We start from the raw sequence: 22,575 nt of genomic DNA on the forward strand, positions 1-22,575 counted from the left end.
AAAAAATAAGGAGAGAAGAATAAAAGGAAAGTGCAGTGAAATTTACTCTTTCGCCTCAGCCAGTTTATTGTTCATCTCTTTACTCTGCTCCTTGTCCTCGGATCGGGCAGCACTGGGGCCCTCTGCGCTCTTTTTCTTAGAGGCCCGGCCCGACACCGTCTGTTTGTCTTTGACCTTCCTCGGGGGCTTGTGGCTCGCTGAGGTCTTTTTTGGTTTGGAACTCTGAATACTAGGTTTCTCCACCTGCACGAAGAGACAGACAGACCACAGTACAGAAACACAAAAGGGGAGGGAGTGGGAGAGAGAATTTAGAGAGGAGACATGATTAATTAAATGATGGTAAAGGCGACATTTGACACTGAGGGAGCACAATGTGGAAAGTGTGTTCAATGACGTTAGGTCACTCGGCTTCTCCCATGGTCAGTCATTTGGCAACACTCTCGCTGACCACATGGGCTCCCTGGCCTGCCAGCTCTCACCCTGGACCACCCAGGCAGTGAGTGGACTGTGTTACTATTTGCACTATCAGCTTCCCCTCCCTGTGGGAAGATTATACCTCCTCACCTTGTTCAAGTCAGGCAGGCATATGATTTGCTTCAGTCAGTGAAATGTGAGCAGAGGTGACTCAGGTCACCTCCAGGCAGACTCCATCAGCCTATGCTTCCCAGTGCTCTCTTTCCACTGCCACAGAGAGGCTGCTCCTTCACCCTGAGTCCCAGACTGAAGAAGTGACAAGGAGGAGAGTTGCAGCCAACCCGCGATGGGTGTATATTATAAGAAATAAACTTTTGTTGATGTAAGACACAGAGATTCCAGGGTGGTTTATTACCACAATTCCTAAGTTGGCCTTTCCTCTGTTTCTGTCTCTAGGCTGGTGAGTACATATGGAGAAAAGCTTTCACGGAGATGCTTTGGACAGGCAATCTTGTCTCGGTGAGGCCTTTAGAACTGCCAAGCCCAGCCATCTGCTCCTCCTCTCAGGCTGGCTCCCTGAACCATACTCCCCAGAGCAGCTGTTCAAGCTCACTCCATTCTCTCCAAGCTCCCTCCTCAAGCTCTGTCCTCCTTATTCCTAGGAGATGGCCTTCCCTTCTCTTTCTCAAGAACTCTGAGGTCACTGGGTATGATCTCTCAATATGCCACGCCCCCATCCATCTCTAGATTTTCCTTGAATCTTCTTTTGTGCAAAGCCAACCCTATGTCCTGGGTCCCACTTCATCTGTGGGAGGTGGACAGAGATGACATTGGGCCTCACAGCCTAGGTCACTTACTCATTGAGGTCCAGGGGTTTTCAGTCACCCCTGAGCTGTGTGTAAGGTAACCAATCATCCTGATTTGCCTGGGACTGAGGGCTTTCACAGAACATGAAACTTTCAGTGCTGCAACTAGAGGAGGAGTCCAGGCAAACTGGGCCAGTTAGTTATCTTATCTGTCAACCAGTCCTGGGCCAAATAGCAAATCACTGAGTGCAAGACTTTAGGGCAAAGCAGAGAAAAGGCTATTTAGGTTCTCAGACTTTTTCTGCTATTACCATGGGAGAGCTGATATTCGCACAATTCCCTACGGCCTGACCTCAAAGAATAAACTCTGGCGTGTATGATTCCTGTTTTAGCAGCTTAATCTCCAACATGCTTTCTCTCTCTCTCTCTCTCCCTCTCTCTCTCTCTCTCTCTCTCTCTCTCTCTCTCTCTCTCTCTCTCTTCTTCTTCTTCTTCTTCTCTTTCATGCATTCTGGGATGCAAATAAGGCAAAATAGTGTCGTTAGAGGAAAATCCCTGAATCCACTGTAAGTTACTTAGAAATGTAAATCTTTCACAAACTGTTTATTATAGTAATAAATTACTCAGAGCGCATCTTGCAGCTGATATGACAGGCATACTGTGATAGACCAAGAATTGCTGGTGGATGGTGTTTATTGAGGGAAAGGATAAAAAAGGTGGTGGGTGAGGAGGAAGTGTCCAGTGACTGGGGCTGAGGATGAGGCAGGGGCCAGGGTGGGAAGGAAGCAGGCAAAAATGCCTCCAATACTGGGCCAGCACTTCAGGGGCAAACGCAATTAATTTAAGACAAGGCATTTAAGCCCAGGCGAGATTTTCTGCCACTTTATTTCTGGGCTTCTTAAAATCAAGAGCTAGTTCTCTAGACATCCGCCAGTCTTCAAGATGTTTTTATTTTGGATAATATTCCTTTTTCACATTCCCTTTGAATTGAATGAAGGTTCCTGTTAAGAAGCCCTGTTCCCGTTTTTAAGTCTAGTCCTAGGTATTTTATTTAATTATTTTTTGTGATTGTAAATGGGATTGCTTTCCTCATTTCTCTTCCTGATATTTCTTTGTTAGTATATAGATATGCAACAGATTTTTGTATATTGATTTTTTTTATCTTTCAACTTTACTGTATTCATTTATTATTTCTAATAGTTTTTGGTGCAGTCTTTAGCGTTCTCTGTATGTAAAATCATGTCATCAAAACCACAATGAGATATAACCTCGTACCTGTTAGAATGGCTATTATCAAGAAGACAAGAAATAACATGTGTTGGAGAGGATGTAGACAAAAGAGAATCCTTGTGCACTGTTGGTTGGAATGATTAGTGCAGCCGCTATGGAAAACAGTATGGAGGTTCCTCAAAAAATTAAGACTAGAATTACCATATAGCCCAGTAATTCCATTTCTGGGTATTTATCCAAAGAATAGGAGAACACCAATTTATAAAGATGTCTGTACCCCTACGTTCATTGCAGTTACAATAGCCAAGATATAGAAGCAACCTAAGTGTCCATCGACGGATGAATGGATAAAGAAAATGTGTATACACACATACACATACACACACAATGGAATACTAAATAAAAAAGATGAAATATTGCCATTTGCAACAGCATAGATAGACCCTGAAGGTATTATGTTAAGTGAAATTAAGTCAGACAGAAAGGACAAAAACTGTACGATTTTACTCGTAGAGGAATTTAAAACAAAAAGTAACAAATGAACTAACAAAACAAAACAAACTCACAGATACACAAAACAGAATGGTGGTTACCAGAAGGGAAGGGGGTAGGTGAGGGCGAACTGGGTAAAGGGGGTCAAATATGTGATGGTAGACGGAAACTAGACTTTCGGTGGTGAGCATTCAATTGAGTTTACAGATATCAAATTATAAAGCTGCATACCTGAAATTTATATGTTATTAACCAATGTTACCTCAATAAATTTAACAAAAAGAAAAAGAAAGCCCTTCTGTCTCAGAGTGATACAAAGAAAAGGAAGGATTTTACAAGAGCCCTTGGGAACCAGGTCCCCATGCTCTGCTGCAGTGAACCCCTCAGTTCCAGCCTGTGCTGATGGGTTCCCCCAAGATCCGTCTCACCTTTGGGAGTTCCTTGAAAGGTTCGCTATAGAGGCTGCGTATTCTTCTGCGCTCAGTGACCTTATTATCAGCTGGTGTTGGCTTATTGGCTTCCCCTTTGAACTGAGCACTGTAACTGGTCTCATGAACCATCTTATCATCTGGAGGCTTGTACTGGGGCTTCGCTTTTATAGGCTTCACAGGCTTGATGTCTGTCCATGCTCTGAATTCATTCCTGTGAATCAAAGAAAGTACAGTGATAGGAAACATCATAAGCCTGGAAGCAGCGCTCCTCACACAGGGCTGCAAACTCAGCAAATTGGCATTTAGTGCTTGTGGCACTGACTGATGTGTGGCTGAAGAATTAACTCCACTCTGTCCTCATGGATAAGCATAAGTTTTTCTCCTGCCAAGTTAATGCGGGCTGTGGCAATAGCAGTAGTACCTTGGAGAAGAGCTCAGGCTCCCAGCTCCCACTGTATGATCAGGGACAGGCAATTCTAATCTTTGGGCCTCATTTTCCTGATATCTAAAATGAGGCTGAAAAACTCAGTCCATTCAGTCTTTCATGGGTTCTACACATCTAATTGAGTGCCTGTTGTGTGTGAGGTTAGAGCTGGGAAAGTTACATGAGAATGTGTCAGGCATTGTGTTAGACAATGTGCCTGGTATATTGCAGTCAAATGACGAACGTCAGTTCCCTTCCCCGCTTTGTCATGATGAAGACCCTTTGTGATCCAGAATTCTTAAGGATAATTCCTCCCTTTGGTAGCAGAGGGTTTGCTTCTTATGGTGCTAGAACTTGCTCTGATGCCAGCCCAGGAGTCAGGGCGGCGGGTGGGGGGACTGGTTCTGGAGTGAAGTCAGAGAGGCTGATAGGGAGCTGGCTAGAATAGGGGGGAGCAGGTCCAGGCAGAATGGGGAGTACAGGAAGAGGGTCATAAGAGGCATGGCCCCCTATGGGGGACCTGCAGGAAGTTCAGGTGTCTGGGTTGAAGCTTATGGGGAAGGGCATAAGAAGCTGGATAGATCATGAAGGTCCTGCTAGCTATGCTAAGGAGATGCTTAGGACTGTAACAAGGAGTTACCAAATGATTTCAAGCTTAGGATGAGTATGGTTAGATTTCTTTTAGAAAAGAGAATTTTGCAGCAATGTGAATGGTGGACAGAAAGGAGAGGTGAGGCAGGAAGCCAGGAGGAAAGTGGAGGCCCGAACCAGGATAGTGGCACTGGGGACGGAGAACAGGGCACTGTTTCAAGAGGGACGTGGGCAGGACTTGAAAACAGCTGCACTGTGGGAGGTCAGGGTCAGGGAGAGAACTGGGGAAACTCTAGGGCTTTGGGCTGTGGGCTGCGGTGCTATCCACTGAGACTGGAAAACTGGGAGAAGGAATTTGGGATGAGAGTTGAGACCTTCCTGATTCTGATAATGTCACTCATCCACTCTGGCATCAAAGCTACTTTTTGGTCCTTTCCTCGCTTCTCCTCCTCCTTTCTCCACCTTCCAAAGTTTCAACCAGTTACTAAGACCTGACTTCTGAATCATTTTGGCTCTACACACAGGCCTAGGGCTGACCCTGGTTACATGTGGGGCTCTGGTCACCATTACCTGCCTGAGGCTCCAGGCTGCCTCCCTTCCTCCCACTCCTCAGGACTGAAGCCCCGTCTGTTGGACGCGCCCCTAATACTTGGCCTAAACCTCCTAGCAGCCAAACAAGTAACGACCTGGGTCCTAAATATATGATGGCAGAGACCTGAGTTCTCTGCTCCTATCCCTGCCTGATTCCAGAATTAGAACTGAGATAGGTGTACACTGGCCCTGATCACCGTTTCTGGGCCATCTCTCCCAGGCCAGCCTCTGCAGCTTTCTGGATGTCTGCAGCAGCCCCTGTGGGCTGGCAAGTGTCTCAGTGTGAGTATTTTCCATGGGGTGTGTCCTTAGGGCAAAAGTGTGGTTACCCCTGATCCTGAACATCTTTGGCACATCGTCTTCATATGAGACCATGTTAATGAGTACCATATTAAGTTCATTGTAATTACGACAGACTGTTAGGTTTAAATCCAAATTTTGTTACTTTGAACTCTCCGCTAAACTTTCCTAGCCATATGTAACAACTAATCACATCATAAAAATTAAATTAGCTGCTATTCTTTAGTTACCTTTCATAAGCTGGTGTGTGTGTGTGTGTGTGTGTGTGTGTGTGTGTGTGTGTGGTTTGTATATTTTCTATAATTTTTATAACACCTTTGAAAGAAGGTAGTATTATATTCCTTTTACAAAAAAAGAGTAACCAAGACTCAGAAAGTGGCTTGCATAAGGCCAAAAAGCTGGCAAATAGCAGAGTTGAAATCTGAACCCAGGTCAGTCAGGCTCCACAGACTACATCCTGCCTACTGCACTTGGGCAATGTGCTATAGCTACAGCATGGGTCTGCACTGAAGGCGCTTGTACAAGGTCTGGCCTGCTGTCTGCAATGCTGAGGAGGGTTCATATGACACAGACTGGGCTAGATGACACCTGAGCTCCTCCAGCTTTAAGATACCCCACCCACAGCAGTATGGGCCACACGCTCAGGTCAGTCATGTTCAGGGCCTCTTGCTACAAGTTCATGAACCTCTGTAGCCATGAAACCATGTTCTGGCTTGATCATTCATTCATTCATTCATCCGACATTTGCCAAACATGAGCCATTGGTGTGACGTGTGGCCCACAGGGAGGGGTAAACTACAGTTGAGGTGTCTGTAGTTTAGTGGGTTAGGCTTTGTCCATGTGTGACCCTAAGCAAATGGGAGAGAGTTCAGAGGGAAAGGGAAAAGACTGTTCAATTCTGAAGCAGAGGAGTGGGGAAGGAGGCACTGAAAGAAACAGAGCAGGAGATGAAGGGAATTCGGGCGGCAGTCTGTATCTGTACATTCAGAGAGCAGGTGGACTGCTCAGGGTGCAGGAGGGGATGTCGAGATGACTGGGCTAGGTAGAAGCTGGGCCAGGCTATACAGACCCTGAAATGCTATGTGTGGTAGGTCTGGGGAGCCACTGAACGTTCCTGAGAAAAGCAGCACTATTCCTCCATTATGGTGTCCTTCTCCTCTCAGACTGCTCCAATTTTAATTGTTCTTCAAGCCCAGCTCAGGGCTCTCCTCTTCCAGGAACCCTTCCTGGATTTCTCAGTCCAAAGTTTCCCCTCTCTCAGTTCCTGAATCCTTTACTCTACTGCTCAACTTTGTGGTTCCTTATGCAGTTTCATGTTGTTCTTTAATGCTTACCTGAATTCATTTTGTCTCTCTTGAGAGATAAGATACTTAATAGAAAACAGAACTCTACCTTCGAGTCCAATCTCATTTGTGTGACTGCAGAGGGATGTCTTTGAACTTATCCTGTGTCAGACTGCAGGTTAGAGGCAGATCTGAACTAGGACTTCAGTCCCTGCCTGCTCCTCCAGGGCCCTTCCTTCATGCAGGCCATGCTCCATATCTTTCTCACATTCTTCACAGGATGTAAAGGCTTGGCATTGAGTGAGCTTTTAATAGAAGTAGTTATTATTCGGTTTCACTTCTGGTCAGCTCATGGTGCTCCTCCTGAGCCCTTCCTGCCTTGCCCCTGACAGGGCAGGTGCTTGCTCCTTAGAGGCATGAAAAGGTCCCAAATGTGCTTCTATTCCAGTGCCGATTATGCTGAAATGATGATGTGCTCACAAGCTTGTCTCCTGCTCTAAAAGGAGTCTCTCTTCAACAGGAACTGAGCTCTGTGTTTCCCTAGTGCCCTGCACAGCACAGAACAAAACACTCAAGGAACACTTGGAGAATTAGAGAAAATCAAGTGTTCCGTACTTACGAAGGCTGCTCACAGTTGGGGCTTCTCTCACTGCTAAAACTATCCCCTAATACCCATGTGCCCTGTGTCTGTAAGTTCCTGTAGAGAAGAGTTTCCCTTACTAAAGTAAATCTTTGGAGTCTCCCAAGCTTTCATAAAACCCACTCTCTCTAGGTTGACAGGAAGCAGCCCAGTGCCATTGCTGAGCGAAGCTGCCATGGTGTTAAAGGGCTGGGGGTAGAAAGGAGCACCTGAGAATTGGGGGGCAGATAAGAAGAGAAAAACTTAACTAACACTTGCCCAATACCTGCTTTCAGCTCGTGACAGCTAATGGTGGCTTCGACTCCTGGCAGCAGTCACGACAGAGCCCTTCCCTTCAGTCTGAGTAGACACTGAGAAAGCCCCCACCTGCGGGCTGCCGCCTCTGGCATCCCAGGGGTGTCCCACATGCCACACCTTCTCCTGTATCATGATGTGGGGGAGTTATGGGGGCAGGATGATTTTCAACTACATTGTCAAGGGCCCACTGTCCCTTCCACAGTGGATCTGTGGGTGGACGCCGTCACTTGAGGCTTAGTGCATGATTTATCTCCTGCACACTCTCTGCAGGGGCAGAGAAGGGTTTTGGACTATGATATCCCTCTGTGTGTTGGGGTGGGGGGGGCGGTAAACTGCACATAGAAGTAGGCTCGATCAATACGCTCAGGTCTGGGGTTCAAAGACTTCTCTGGTGGTTCATTTGTGCTGGGAAAGTCTATAGGAAGAGGCTGGGCCAGCCTCCAAGCACCCCCTTCCCCAGTGGCAGAGCCAGGCCCAGTGTGAGCCATCTCTCAGAGACTCGGTGGACGAGATGCTCCTGGGCTGCTCCCTTGGGACCTTTAGGCAACTTATAGTCACGTTCAAAGCAGCTGCTAAAGCGGGACTTCAGGATCTTGCTGACCAGGCAAAGTTTTTAAAGGAGTCAAAAAATACTCTAGCTTCATCTCCTGTCCAGTCCCTGTGCCCCATCTCACCTGGGCCCTCAGTACCTCCTGTCCCTGGACTGTGGCACCAGGATCACAGCACATCAGATCCTGGCTCCTCATTCCTCACTGTGATTCATCCAGCACGTGCTGCAGAAGAACTCTTCCTCCAGCTTGGCTGTGAGCACACCGCTCCCCTACTAAAACACCTGAACAAGTCTCAGTTTCCTATATGATGAATTCCAAACTAAGGTCCCCTTTAGTCCCCACACATTATGATTCCTCAGGATGACAGGCAGGGCCCTGTAACTTGGCCCCAAATTACCTTTCCAGCCTATTTACTTATCTTCATCAGTCATTTATTCCCATCATCATTTAGTGAGCCTTTTCTGTGTGCCAGGCACTGCACAAAACGCTTTAAATGCATTATCTTGTGTAATACTCACAACGACCCTGCGCCATAGGTACTATCACCGATTTTTACCACTGAGAACATAAGCTACCCCTCCCCAAACATGTACTGTACTTTCCTACCACTGAGTTTTTGCCCATGCTGTTCCCATTCCTGGCACACCCTTCCCTCCACACCTTCAGCTACCGATATCTACATGACCTTCCATGCCAAGCTCAAGCGCCTTCCCCTCTAGGGAGCCTTCCCCAGTCCCACCACTGAATCGAGCTCGTCCTCCTCTGTTTTTATTTCTGTAGCACTCACTGTGCTCTATCTTACAGTAGGCTACCTGTGCAGATATCGTTCTTCCCTCCCAGACTGTGCAGTTGTTAAGGGTGAGGACTGTCCTGCATCAGTATAACCCTCACCATTCCTAGGACCGGTGTGCAGAATGCAGCCTCCACCTCACCCGTGTGAACAGCTAAGCAGGAAGTCCTGGGCTGCCCCAGCCAGGGAGGAGCATAAAGTTGCTACGCAAGCATCTCATAGCATCTGGCATCCATGTCACTTCTCACATGATGTCCACAAATCCTTTGACACTCTTCCCTTAGGTGGAGCTTAATTCCTCTTTCCTTAAATGTGATTGGACTTGCTTCCAACAAACGATATAGTGGAAGTGATGGTATGTAACTTCTGAGACTGGACCAGTAAAGACCTTGCATCCTCCTCCTTGCTCTCTCTCGGATCACTCACTCTCGGGACAGCAAGCTGTTAGGTCATGATGACACTCAAGCAGCCCCTATGTGACAAGGTCCAAAAGCCATGTGAGTGAGCCATCTACAAAGAGGATCCTCAGCTCCAGGCAAGAGTTCAGGTGACCTCAGAAGAGACCCTGAGCTAGAACCACTCAGCTGGATTTCTGACCCTCAGAAATCATATAAGACAATAAATGTTTGTTGGCATAAGCTGCTAAGTTTTGGAATAATTTGCCACACAGCAATAGAGTCTAATACAGATCCCAATTGGAAATTATTCTTCCCATCAAAAGGGATTTAAAACATCCAGGCTCCATCTCACAAGGCAGGAGGCACTGGTGTAAGCAGAGCACAGGAAGTTCAAGTTCCCAGCAGAGCTGCAGCATCAAGTTAACAGAGTGGGTCACGCTCTGGTCATAAGAAACTGAGGGTGAACATTCTGCAGTGTTCACTAGAAGGTAGCACATTCCTCTATGCAGCAAGGTGCACCTGCGTTGGGGCCAGATCATAAGCAGAAACAAAGAAAGACAGGCCCTCATGGGCCTCAGTGGTCTCAGTGCACACAGCACATACAGGGCTTGGGGAAGTGCAAGCAGAGTTTAACAAGGCGAGAAGCAGAGCCTGGGCCAGAACAGAGACGGTGGTTTACTGGCAAGAGCACAGGCTCTAGAATAAGATAAACTTGGGGTTGATCCCGGCTCTAACCCTCAGGCCAGTCCCTCGCCTGCTCTGAACTTCAATGAGCTCATCTGGAAAGGATTGACGCAAGGTCTCAGAAGAGTACTGGACATTTGTGTTAGAATTGCAAAGTCCACGGTGGATAACTGTATAATAATGGATTTGGTTTACAGTACAGCATTGTTTGTTCAAGAAAAATTGAATATCTTCTATGTTCCGGTCACAGAGCTAGAACTGTAGCAGGTACAGGCAGATGCAGCTTCTGCCTCCACTGACCTTGTAGTTAGGTATGATGATCCGAACAATTACACAATCAAATATATGTCTAGCTATTGCGATATTTACAACTACTGCAGTCAACAGTTTGGCATCCAGAGGGGGCAAAATTTGGGCAGCAGCTTTCAATGCTAGATTTATTTCTGAATGCAGTTCGCGTTAGACTTGAACAAAATCTCATTCAATGATGCCTGATTAAATGAATCTCCAATACTGAGTGTCCACCATAAACAGATGTTTGCTTCTTAAGGCCTCATCCCACTTAAGCACATTTTCCTGCATTGATTCAAGGGGAGATATTGAAAGAGCAATTATAAAGAGAGAGACTGAGACAGGCGAGAGCCGGGTGATTGATGAAGCCAGGGCCCAGAAGTGGGAGGAGGGGAGACATCAAGAAAATGGCATGAGGGTTTGGCTTTGGAAAAGAAGCATGGTAAAAGAAGAGAATAGAGGCTGGCCTTTCATGTCTAATTTGAAAACCTGACATTTATAAGATACAATGACACAGAATTATACAAGGAAAAAATTTACTGCTGTGAAGAATATATACATGTGTTAATTGGTACAAATCTTTTTTGACAAAAACGGAGACTTAGAATAATGGATTACTGCCAACTACAACCATATATAAATTCCATTTCTCTGCCCATAAGTCCCAGATTTATTTCTTATGTCTCTAAGTTCTTGGGAAATAAAATTCTTTCTCTGACCTCTTGACAACAAAAATTTCAACATTCCTCTATTGCTTTACGAAGGAAGAAAACTGTGCATTAAGATTTTAATGGTCTAAAATTTTCCTAGAGATTTTCATAGATAATTTATGTTGTCATGGAAACATACTAAGTCTCTGTTCAAAAATCTTGTCTACATTTGTTATATTAAAGTGCTCTCGAGGAAGGGAAGCAGGCTCCTTTATGAACTCTGACGGAGGCAGTCAGTGAACACTGTCGGTTGCCAGCTTATATTGCCAGGGGTTGCTTAAAGAAAGTAGGATTTGTAGATTAAAAAGGAAAGAATGTCCCTGAGACTAGAGGATTGCAGGAGGCCTTCGAAAGCCTTCTCCCTCCTTTCAGAGAGTAGAAGACTGCTTTTTCCTGGCAGATATGATTGGATCGAGAGAGGAGATTTATGATCTATGCATGTGTATATGCTTGAATGCACCTTTCAGCCTCTTTTGTGTGAAAGGGAGAAAAGAGAATCTTATAGAGAATGCCGACATTATAACCATTTAGGGTTGCTCTTCTTATCCATTAATATCCAATAGACACGTGCACACCAATAAAACCATGTCTGATGGTTTGTTAAAATAAGAAAAGCACATCTTTGGGCAAAAAAATGTCTGTATGTAAAAAAAAGGTTGAAGCTAATCTAATACGAATAGAGAACGAGTGGAAAAGAATCCTCCCTTTCCCTTACATAGAAAGACCTGACACGGGTAACATTTGGCAATAACAGCTGTAAAGACTCGAGTCCCCTCATTAGGTAAATAGCTCATCTGCAGGAAGCTGCTAAGTCCTGTCATATGCTGCATGTGGCTCACAGACCCCTGTACACCTGGGAAACAATGTCTCACACAAAGAAAGCCCATGTACACAATATATATAGAATTATGAGGACAGATAGTTAAAAATGAAAAATGCTCAAACTAGGAGTCTATTTGATTCTATACAAACTAATTTAGGTTCAGTATTTATTAGGTACTATGCTAGGAACTGTAGGGGAGAAAAAGGATGTAAAATAAGAAACCTACAGTTGGCAGAGGTGAAGGATTAGAATGGAGGAGTGTGGTGGTTAAAATAAGTACATGTACAAATATACCTCAAGTAGAAAAAAAATAAGAGCTAGATATGAAGTTACAAGAAAATTACAATTACTCTCATCATTCTGCCTCATCCTCCATTTCCCTATTTTTATCTGGGTTTGTTAGGCATAGGAATGTCCTTTCCTGTGCTGGAGTGGTTATGCCAAAAGAACATAGAGTTATCCAGTTGAGGGTGAGGAAGGAAGGCTGCACCCTTCTAGTTAGTTGGGTCCCTGAGAATCTGTGTCCATTACTTGCAGAAAGATGGTTCCTAAGATAGGAAATGGGAACACTGTGAGTGTGCCCTGAAAGGTGGGAGAAAGTGCTGCCTCCTTCGGGTATATCTAGAATTCAGGGAGTACACTCCTAAGAGATGATCTGCGCGAAGTGCAAAGGATGTTGTATGATACATCTGGTGAAGTACTCAACAAATCTAAGTTTCCTCACTATTTGTTCTGTGCACAAGAAGTACTTAATAAGTATCTTTTTAAACAAATAAAGCTGGTGCTGAAGAAAACATCATTTTATGACTTCTTGATTTATGTCTATAAATTTGAAAAAAAACATTTGACAAAATCAAACATTTTTTCATGATTAAAGAACTCAGCAAACTAGAAATAAAAGAGAACTTCCTCAACCTAAAAGACAACATCTACAAAAACCCTACAACTAACATCATTCTCGGTGAAAGATGGAATGCTTTTCCCTTAAGATCAGGAACAAGGCGAAGATGTCTACTCTTATCTATTCAACATTGTACTAGAGGCTAGTATAATAAAGCAAGAAAAAGAAATTAAAGTTACATAGATTAGAAAAGAAGTAAAACTGTCATCACTTGCATATAACATGATCTTGAATTTAAAAAATCCTCAGGAATCTACAAAAAGTACTAGAACAAATGAGTGAGTTTAGCATGGATGCTGTATATCCAATCAATATACAAAAATTAATTCCATTTCTATAGAGTAGTAATAGACATTGGGAAAATAAAAAATTTAAAAATCCATTCACAATAGAATCAGAAATAATAGAATACTTAGGAATAAATTTAACAAAAGAAGTACAATGTCTACATACTGAAAACTACACAACATTGCTGAGAAGAATTGAAGAGCTAAATAAATAAAGACATATACCATGTTCATAAATTAGAAGAGGCAATATTATTAAACTGGCAATTCTAGAAATTTACCTATAAATTCAAAGCAATCATTATCAAAATCCCAGAATGACTTTTTATCAGAAAATGACAAGCTGATCTTAAAAATTATATGGAATGTAAAAGATCTAGACTTGCCAAACAATTTTGAGAAAGAGAAACGGAGTCTGAGGAGTCACACTATCTGATTTCAAAACTTTTTATAAAGCCATAGTAATCAAATATGTTACTAGCATAAATATAGACACATAGATCTATGAACGAAATAGAGAGGTCAGAAATCGATCTTTATGTGTTGGAGCTGGCTTATACTGAATCACAGAGCCTATTGTTAAATTTTGAGGAAGTTGTTGAGCTAATTGTAAACTATTGGTATCTTGAAATCAGCCACATAGGAGTATCCACATCAAAAAATTGGCCAACACTACAAATCAGGCCCCTCCTTTTTTCCAGAGAGCCAGTTGTTAAACATTTACCATCATACCCCTGCTCACATATATGGTTGATTTATATTTGACAAAGGTGCTAAGGTAATTAATTCAGTGGAGGAAAGGATAGTCTTATCAACAAATGGTGCTGGGAAAATTGGATATCCATACGAAAAGAAAATGAATCTCATCCATTACCTTACGCCATACACAAAAATTATAGGCATGTGCTGTTTAACAACGGAGAATATGTCCTGAGAAATGTGTCCTTAAGTGATTTGATCATTGTCTGAACATCATAGAGTATACCTCCTCAAACCTAGATGGTATAGCTAACTACTGTAATTGTACATGCTATACTTTTATAGGACTGGCAGCATAGTAAGTTTGTTTACACCAGCATCACTACAAACATGTGAATAATGTGTTGCACTATGATGTTGCCAACAGCTACGATGTTACTAGGTGATAAGACCTTTTCAGCTCCATTATAATCTTGTGGGACCACCATCATACATGCGGTCCATCACTGACCTAAACGTCCTTATGCAGAGCATGACTGTAATTAGAAATGGGCTATAGACCTAAATGGAAACCCCAAAACCATACAACTTCTAAAAGAAAGCATAGAAGAAAATCTTTGTGACCTTGGAGTAGACAAAGATTTCTTAGATATGACACAAAACCTAAAACAATAAAAGAAAGAAATGATGAATTCAAGTTCATTAAAATTAAACATTTTCACTCTTCAAAATATACCATTAAAATAAGGAAAAGACAACCTATAGTCTCAGAAAAAAATATTTGTAAAGCATATACCTTATGAATATGGATAAAATATGGATATATCTATATATCCATATATAAGCTTTAAATTTGTATGTAGAATATATAAAGATTTCATAAAACTCAGTAATAAGAAGACAAACCATCTAATTTAAAAATGGGAAAATATTAATAGATACTTCACCAAAGAAGGTATACAAATGGCAAATAAGTACATGAAAAAATGGTCAACACTACTAGTCATTAGAGAAATACAAATTAAAACTACAGTAAGATACCACCACATACTCACTAGAATAAAAAACATGGGTAACACTAAATGTTGACAAAAATGTGGAACAACTGGACCTCTCATACATTGCTAATGGGAACAAAATGTACAGCTACTTTGGGGGAAAAAAAACATTTTTTTAAAGTTAACAATACACTTACAATATGACCCAGCAATTCTACTCCTAAGTGCTAAAGAGAAATGAAAACATACACCTACAAACAACTTGTACACGGATGTTAATAACAGCATTACTCATGCCAGCCAAAAAGCTGGAAATAACCCAAAGGTTTGTAAAGTGATGAACGAGTAAACAAAATGGGTAAATCCACCTAATGAAATAATACTTAGCAGTAAAAAGGAATGAACCAATATGGATTAATCTCGAAAATATCATGCTAAATGAGAAAAGCTAGACAGGAAACATCATCTATTATATGATTCCATTTACATGAAATTTCTAGAAAAGACAAACTGTAGAAACACAAAGATCGGTGGTTGCCTAGGCCTGGGGTGGGAGGGAGGCCTGACTATAATAGAACATGAGGGATGGCAGCAAACCTTATCTTTCAGAGATGGTTGTACCACTGTATAGATTTATTAAATCTCATCAAACTGCACACTTAAAAGGAGTAAATTTTCTGTTACATAAATTGTAACTCAAGAAAGCTGTTTAAAAAATCCAACTGGAACATAAATGGGCAAAGTCCTCTCCCCTGGAACCCCTCCCCTATCAGGGAGGTGCTCCCTGCCTCCTGTGGTGCCCTGGGACTGCCCTTGTACTAGCTTCTTTGTTTGATTTCTCACATTGTGTTCTTAGTCATTTGTTTCCGAGCCCATCTGTGAGGCTCCGGAAGGCAGAGGTGGCTTCTGAGCCATCTCTGTGTCCCTCGTGCCTCGTTTGGAGGCTCAAACAGTTTAGCATGCACTCAGTGTTGCTGAACAAATCCTTTTTTTTTTTTTTTCTGACATTTGAATTGATTTTATTTTCCTGCTGTTATTAACAGCTCTGTAGTTACCATTCTTACACATGTCGGGTATATAACCAGGAGTGGAATTACTGAGTCGTGGGATATGTACATTTTTCCTTTACTGAATAATGCCAAACTGTTTCCCAGAGTAGTTATACCAATTTATACTCCCATCAGCATACACAATGGGTATAATTTGTTCCTCATCCTTACCAGCAGTTAAGATTCTAAGACCTTTAACTTTTGAAATGATATCTCATATTAGTTTTGACTTTCTTTTATCTATTTACTAGTGAGGGCAAGAACTTTTTCATTGATTTGTTGGTTTAACATTCTTGTCTTTACTTTTTTAATTGTAAACTAACACAGCAATTAGTCAGTTTTTCATTTTTCTTTTTCCTATTAATTTGTAAGAATTCTCTGAGATAAAAATAAAAGGTAGTAATTCTTTGCAACTATGTTACTCAGCTTTCCTTTGCCTAATATATATGAATATATATTAGAGAGAGATATGGATAAGATATGGATACATGTATATCTACATATACATATATAAGCTTTAAATCTGTACAGGGCCTAAGCTATCCATCTTTTCCTTTATCCTGTTTACTCTTGAGGTTATGCTTTGAAAGTCTTTCCTTATGCCCCAATCATATAAATATCTATCTTCTTTGCACATTTATGTACTTATTTATTACATTTAAAATTGGAATATATAACTATTTTCATGGAGATTGCCAAAGGGGAAAAAGCGTAACAGCATCCACTGTTGGCAAGGATATTGGGAAAGTGTAGCCTGGATCAACACAGCAGGCACCACTGTAATGCTAGGGCTCAGTAGAGTGCCTGGTACGTCGTAAGTGCTCAATGCATATTTGTTGAATATGTGAGTTAGTAAATGAAGCCTTTAAAATTGCTATCCTTTGATCTAGCAATTCCATTTCATAAAGAAATAACGACAAGAAAGCACTTTTTTGTGTATGACAAACTCTTGATTATCAACCATGTGTGAAGGCTGCAAATCAATCCTTTGTTTGGAAACACAAATGCGTTCTAACAGCGCTGGAGCATGACTAAATCTCAGAAATCATTAAATAATATCGAATATAAAATATTATATAGGTAATCCCCATGATGCCCTTTTGGGTGCATTAAATGTCATCTTTTTTCTTGTTGCTAATGATGCATTGGAAGTGATACCCACTAAATTCTGCCTTAGGCTGTCCACGCTCCATCTCATCCGAGGTAATGGGTGCTCTGGGGCACAGCAGGGAGAGTCAGCTTGGCAGGAAAAGAGTGGGCAGTCTGGTGAGTGGAGTTATGGACTTCATTTACCCGGCACAACTAACCTTTCCTGGCTTCAATATCTTTCTATCTTTTTACAATGTCATTTTACTTCCAGCAAGTCCATCGGCAACCTGCTAGCTCTAAGGAAGTAATAGACATGCTCAGAAGCGTCAGAGTCTGTGAAATGTGAGACTATTTTTCAGGCCACAAAATCTGAGGGATTTCTTCAAAAACGAGGTTTAGAATTTCTTCACGAAGCTGCAGCGTAAAACTCAGTCTCGTTAGTCACCTGCCTGGACCAGCAACCAGGGGAGTGATGTGGAGATGTGGCCTGGGGGTGCTTTGGTTGGGTGACTCAGGCCACTTTAGGACAATGGGATATGCACATTTTTCCTTTACTGAATAATTGTTTCCCAGAGTAGTGATACTAATTTACACTCCCATCAGCATACACAATAGGTATAATTTGTTCCTCATCTTTACCAATAGTTAAGGCTGAGGTAGAAAGAGACTGGAGGCTGAAGATTCACATATGTTTTATTTAATGATGATTTGAATTAAATCATCATTGACTTAGTGTCAACTCTGCTAGCTAATTATTTAATTCAATTTCTGAGTGACTACAGCATTTATAACATGGTTACCCTTTACAGAGGGTCTACAGTGCGCCTGGTACTTTGCTGTATTTAATTTAATCCTTAGGAACACCTTTTGAGATGGACACTATTACATTCCATTTTATGGATGAGGGAACTAAGCTCAGGGAGGCAAAGTTACCGTCTAAGGTCTCAGGGAGACCATGAGCCAGGCACTGCGTTAGCACCTGGGATAAAAGATGAGGAGCTTGCTGTCTAGCGAGGGGCAGACTTGAGTCATGTGGTATGACAGGTGAGAAACACAGGGGCTGAAAAAGCCCAGAGCATGGCCTCTATCAACTCTTAGGGGGTGATTAGATGAAGTCTTATTGTGATAGGTGACAGGAAAAAATTATCACAAGTTGGAAACAAGTCTACTATTACTTATATAATTTAGAGCCTAACCAGACTTTGCCAAGCTTAAGCAGAAATGACTACAAGTAGAAGGAAAAGTATGCAGAACACTCCTGCATGAGATTCAAAAATCATCCTCATGTTTGTAATCATTTAATACGGGAGCTCTTGCATAGGATTTCCCAGCAATGGGATTAGCCCTGTTTTTCTGCCTCAGGAAACTCAAGGGGCCATTAGGGGATCCCCAGGGATTCTGGAAGAGAAATGACAGATAATCCAGTAGCAGATGGCCCCACACAGGCCCACCACTTAATTAGGTTGCTGCGAAGGACAGTGTAAAGAGATAAATGAATTAGTGGGCACCAAGGGTGCTGGCTACAGGAAAGCCAGCATCAAAGGTGGTCAGAGACTGACACCCCCAAACAGTCACTACTCTGCACATGTAGCTGTGCTCGTATGTATATCCCCCAAGTATATGTTTATATGTGTTTGTATGTGTGTGCTCTGGATAGGCAATAAGAGGAGGGAGGGTAATAGTGTAAATAAGGGGCCCTTCCCAGTTAGAAGCTGATTTGCTTTGAGATTAATCATGATAATGGTGATGATAGTGAAAGCAGCTTACATTAAAGAGAATCTGCTCAGTGCCAGGAACTGTATGAAGTACATTTTATGCATTATCTCATTTAATCCTCACAGAGACCTTATGAGTCAAGCATTATTATTATCATTTTCATTTTACAGATGAGAAAATCAGAGCTGAGAGTAATTAATTGTCATGGCCTTGGAAAGCAATAAGTGGAGATGCTGAGATTAAAAAAAAAATAATACAATAATAGCCATGTCCCAGGACTGAATGGAAAATCCAGCTGAGGCACTGAGATGATACCATATCCCAAAGTAAGGCACAAGATCACAATGCAGGATTTTCAAAGGAAAGCCTGGGAGTAGTGGAAGGAGAGGATATTGGTGAGAACTCTATGTGCTGTGAAAGGGCAGCCACTGTCAGTTCAACTAAAATCAAGAGAGAGGTTCAAGGACACCTGGATCTTGGGGTTGGTGAATCTTGGGGGATGTGGAGGACCAATGGTGACCCTCCTGAGAAATCTGAAGAGTCAGATGTGGTTGGCTAGTCTGGCCAGGAGCAGAGAGAAGGAGATATGGCTGTGTTGGGGGTGACCTGTGCTCTCTGTTGGTTGAGGCAAAGAATGCACGGTACAGTTTCCATAGTCAGAGGGGGTCAAGAGGGCCACCTCACGGGGCAAACAGATCTCAACAGAAAGAAGCTGGAGAGAATGTAGGATGTCCAGGGTGGAGGAAGGAGTATGGGACCAGCCAAAGAGATTCACCTTTATCAAGGGGTGTGCAGGGAGAGATCGCAGTGATGAGTGGGGGCCTCCAGAGAACCTCCATGTTCTAATCTGTAAAATAGGAATAATAATTTCTATCTTGAAGGGTTGGTTTAAGATCAAATTAGATGAAGTATGTAAATCAATTCTTTACATACTTCAGCAGCAGCAGAGGGCTCACAAGAGTCCACTCTAAACACCTGGTGGTACAGAGAACACACATCATTGTGACCACAGCAGTCCAAGGAAGAACTCTCTTGCTCCCATCATCTTCCGCTCTTGCTCCATGAACCCCAGCCCTGGTTAGATGCTGAGGGAGGGGAGTAGGATGGGGCGAGTAGAAGCCCCACTGTAGGCTTCTGCTCTGAAGTAGGCCAGAGCTGCAGGAGGGAGACAGTATGGACTTTACGAAGACTGGCATCTTGATTATGACACGGGACTGGACGTTTTAATGACTGGAGGACTTTTATTTACTGAAATTTGTTGTACAAGTTATAGAAATTGCCACAAATTTTGTGTAAGGGTTGGGGAGGAACTTGCTCCACAGAATAAATTTAAAGGGAGAGTGAAAAGCAAAAAATAAACTCACCTTACAATATGTCCTATGAGTTGCATTTGTTTAATGTAAAAGTTACATTAGCAATTTGTGAAAAATTACTGTGTGCCAGAAGTTTTAATAAATTGATTTATATATTTCACCTAATTTAATCTCAAACCACCTCTTCACGATAAAAGTTATTATTCCTATTTTACAGATTAGAACATGGAGGCTCAGAGAGATAAAGTGACCTGTCTAAAGTCATAGAGCTGGCAAGTGGCAATGCCAGGACTCAAACCCGGACCTTTCTATTGTGTCTTTGCTTGTGACTCCAGTAGGTTAACATGTGCCAAAAAAAAAGTGGTTCCCAGGATGGGAGCTATTTTGGGATCCTGAAATCACAAGTATATTTATTTTGAATTAATTTTGCTCTCATGCATTCAATAAAGATTTCACCACAAGGGATAAAAGGCTTTTCTCTAAATACTAAGTGATACAAATGTATTTTTATTTGGAGACCAAAGGGATTAGAAAGAAAACAGTTTATTCCATAGCTGCCATCACTTGACTGTTTGCAGTCATAACCAAATAAAACGATCAAAGAGTCTAAATCCAGATCTGAAGTCAAGTTTGTAAAAGGCTGGAGATACACTGCAGGGGAGTGATGGTGGTTTTATATAGAAGGAGCTCTTATAATAGGACAGTGAGAGAATAGTGGGAGGGGAGTGTCAGCAGAGTGGGGAGGACGGGAAAAAAGAAAATAAGTCAGTAAGAGTAAATCTTGTCGACACAGGAGCAAAATTCCCAATTCTAGTTCATAAGTTACATATTGATTTTAACATCTTCTGTGCATATGTTTTAAAGATCCCAGCAATGAGCTATCTAGAGCAAGGAAAAGTCCAGGACCTATCTTTGAGAAGAGTCCTTGACAGTAACACACTGCTGGATTTCAAAACTGTATCTGTGTGGGTGTGCGTGTGCTGTCGTAATTATAATCACTGCCACTGTCATCAACACCTCCATCACTCTCACTGTCCTCATTGTGCTCTTGTAACTGATCTTTCTGCCTAGGCGCTCTCTCTGAAATCCGCCTGCCAGAGTCAGAGAACCAGTAGGTGATTTGGGCTTAAACAGTGAACCTCATGTCTTTCTCTGGTTTGGGTATCAGAGTAATACTGGCCTTACAGGAATGAGTTGAGAAGTGTATTCTTCAATTTTTGAAAGAGTTTGTGAAGGATTGGTATTAATTCTTCTTTGAATGTTTGCTAGAATTCACCAGCTTATTTATTTTTGTGACCCATTGCCCCTAGTACATGGTTGATGTTTATTAAAGGATACTGAGTTGAAATGAATCTATTTCTATAATTTCATATCTTATCTGATATAATTTATTATGAATATTTTACTTAAATATTTCAAAGCATATACTTGATAGAACATAGAATATTACAAAAGTCTACACCGAAGGCCAAATTTCAGACGATTTATACTAGGACTTGAATTTTAAAGTTGTGACCTACTAATCGTCTAAAAATAAATTCCCTCAAATTCCTCTTGGTGCCAAGTAAAATTCACTCAGCTAAGCCCTGCACTGAGTTCCAGCTTACTACCTGTATCCTTCCTAAACTCATTATTCATTAAAAGAATCCATAACCACATTTTAAATACAAAATGCTTAACTTAGGAAGGCTTCAAAAAAGGTAGCGAGTGATTTTAAATATTTCATTAATAATAAAGATCTATTATTACCTTTAAGAACAACCGTTACCAAACTTTGAATGACAAACATTACCAGAGAATTTCTTAACGATAAAAATTCCACTGTCCTCTCTTCACCTCCCACCTCCACCCCCACAGAAGCAGCCTTGGAATTTGTATTTTAACAGGCTCCTGGGGTGACTCTAATACAGTTGGTCAGAAGAACACACTTTGTGAAAGACCACTTTAAAGTTATGGCCATGTGGCTAAATAAAAGAAAGTGTCCATAGAGGTCCAGGCACAGTATCTGGCTCTAGATTGCACCCACAGTGTGCAATCTAGAGCCAGATACTCTATGGACACTAGTTTAAACATAATCTGAATTATCTCGAAGACTGTTACACCTGGGTAAAAATTTAACTGTTGGTAGGATTGTAGGCCATATCTAGGTATTTTTGGTAATTCTTACACAATCTCCATTCATTCTCAACAATAACGAATCATAGCCTGTCAGAAAGAACTTTAGTTTCTAATCCCAAACATGCCATTTATCAACTGTGTAACTTTAAGAAAGTCACCTGCCCTTTCTAAGCTTGAGTTTCCTCATCTGTAAAATAGGGATAATGTCATCTACCTTGTGTAGTGATGTGAGGATTTAATGAAATACAGAAGTATGTTTCTTAATGGACCATTGCCCTTTGTTTAGCCCCCTTTCCACGCTTCCTCCTGCAGATGAGATCATTTAACAGAGGATCAGCAGGACATAGCACAAATGCACTTTCATAATTATGATGATCGATGGCTGTCAAGTGGCTTTCTTACCTAAGAAATCTCAAGCATGAAAAGGGAAAAAACAAGGCAGATTCAAAGGCTGGGGACTAGAAGATCAGATCTAGATCTAGCCTCTTCAATTGCTTGCTTCTGAACACAAACTTCAACATGAGACAGGTGAAATTGAATTGAAAGAGAACATGCTTATATCCTCAGTGCTTTGATATATTTAAGGGCATGCAGGAAGGAATATCAAGGTCAGGTCTAAAAGGAGATCAATGAAAAGTGATCATTTCTGCTGTCCCAGG

At 41.9% G+C, this 22,575-nt stretch overlaps 1 protein-coding gene across 2 annotated transcripts in view; it reads right to left on the bottom strand.

Annotated features, from left to right (window-relative positions):
* Nucleotides 1-22,575, bottom strand: part of MAP6 (microtubule associated protein 6) — a 73,119-nt gene that overhangs the window by 22,698 nt on the left and 27,846 nt on the right. Inside the window, exons 2-3 of one of the 2 annotated variants that reach the window (XM_006926631.2) lie at nt 3,371-3,584; nt 47-243 (exon numbers count right to left, since the gene is read on the bottom strand). In XM_006926631.2, coding sequence (XP_006926693.1) covers nt 47-243; nt 3,371-3,584 — 411 coding nt within the window. Of the gene's footprint in view, nt 244-3,370; nt 3,585-22,575 lie in introns of both variants that reach the window. The other variant, XM_015600325.2, reaches the window with a different exon arrangement.

The sequence above is a fragment of the Pteropus alecto genome, unplaced genomic scaffold, assembly GCF_000325575.1.
Source record: "Pteropus alecto unplaced genomic scaffold, ASM32557v1 scaffold7, whole genome shotgun sequence".
NCBI lineage: Eukaryota > Metazoa > Chordata > Mammalia > Chiroptera > Pteropodidae > Pteropus > Pteropus alecto.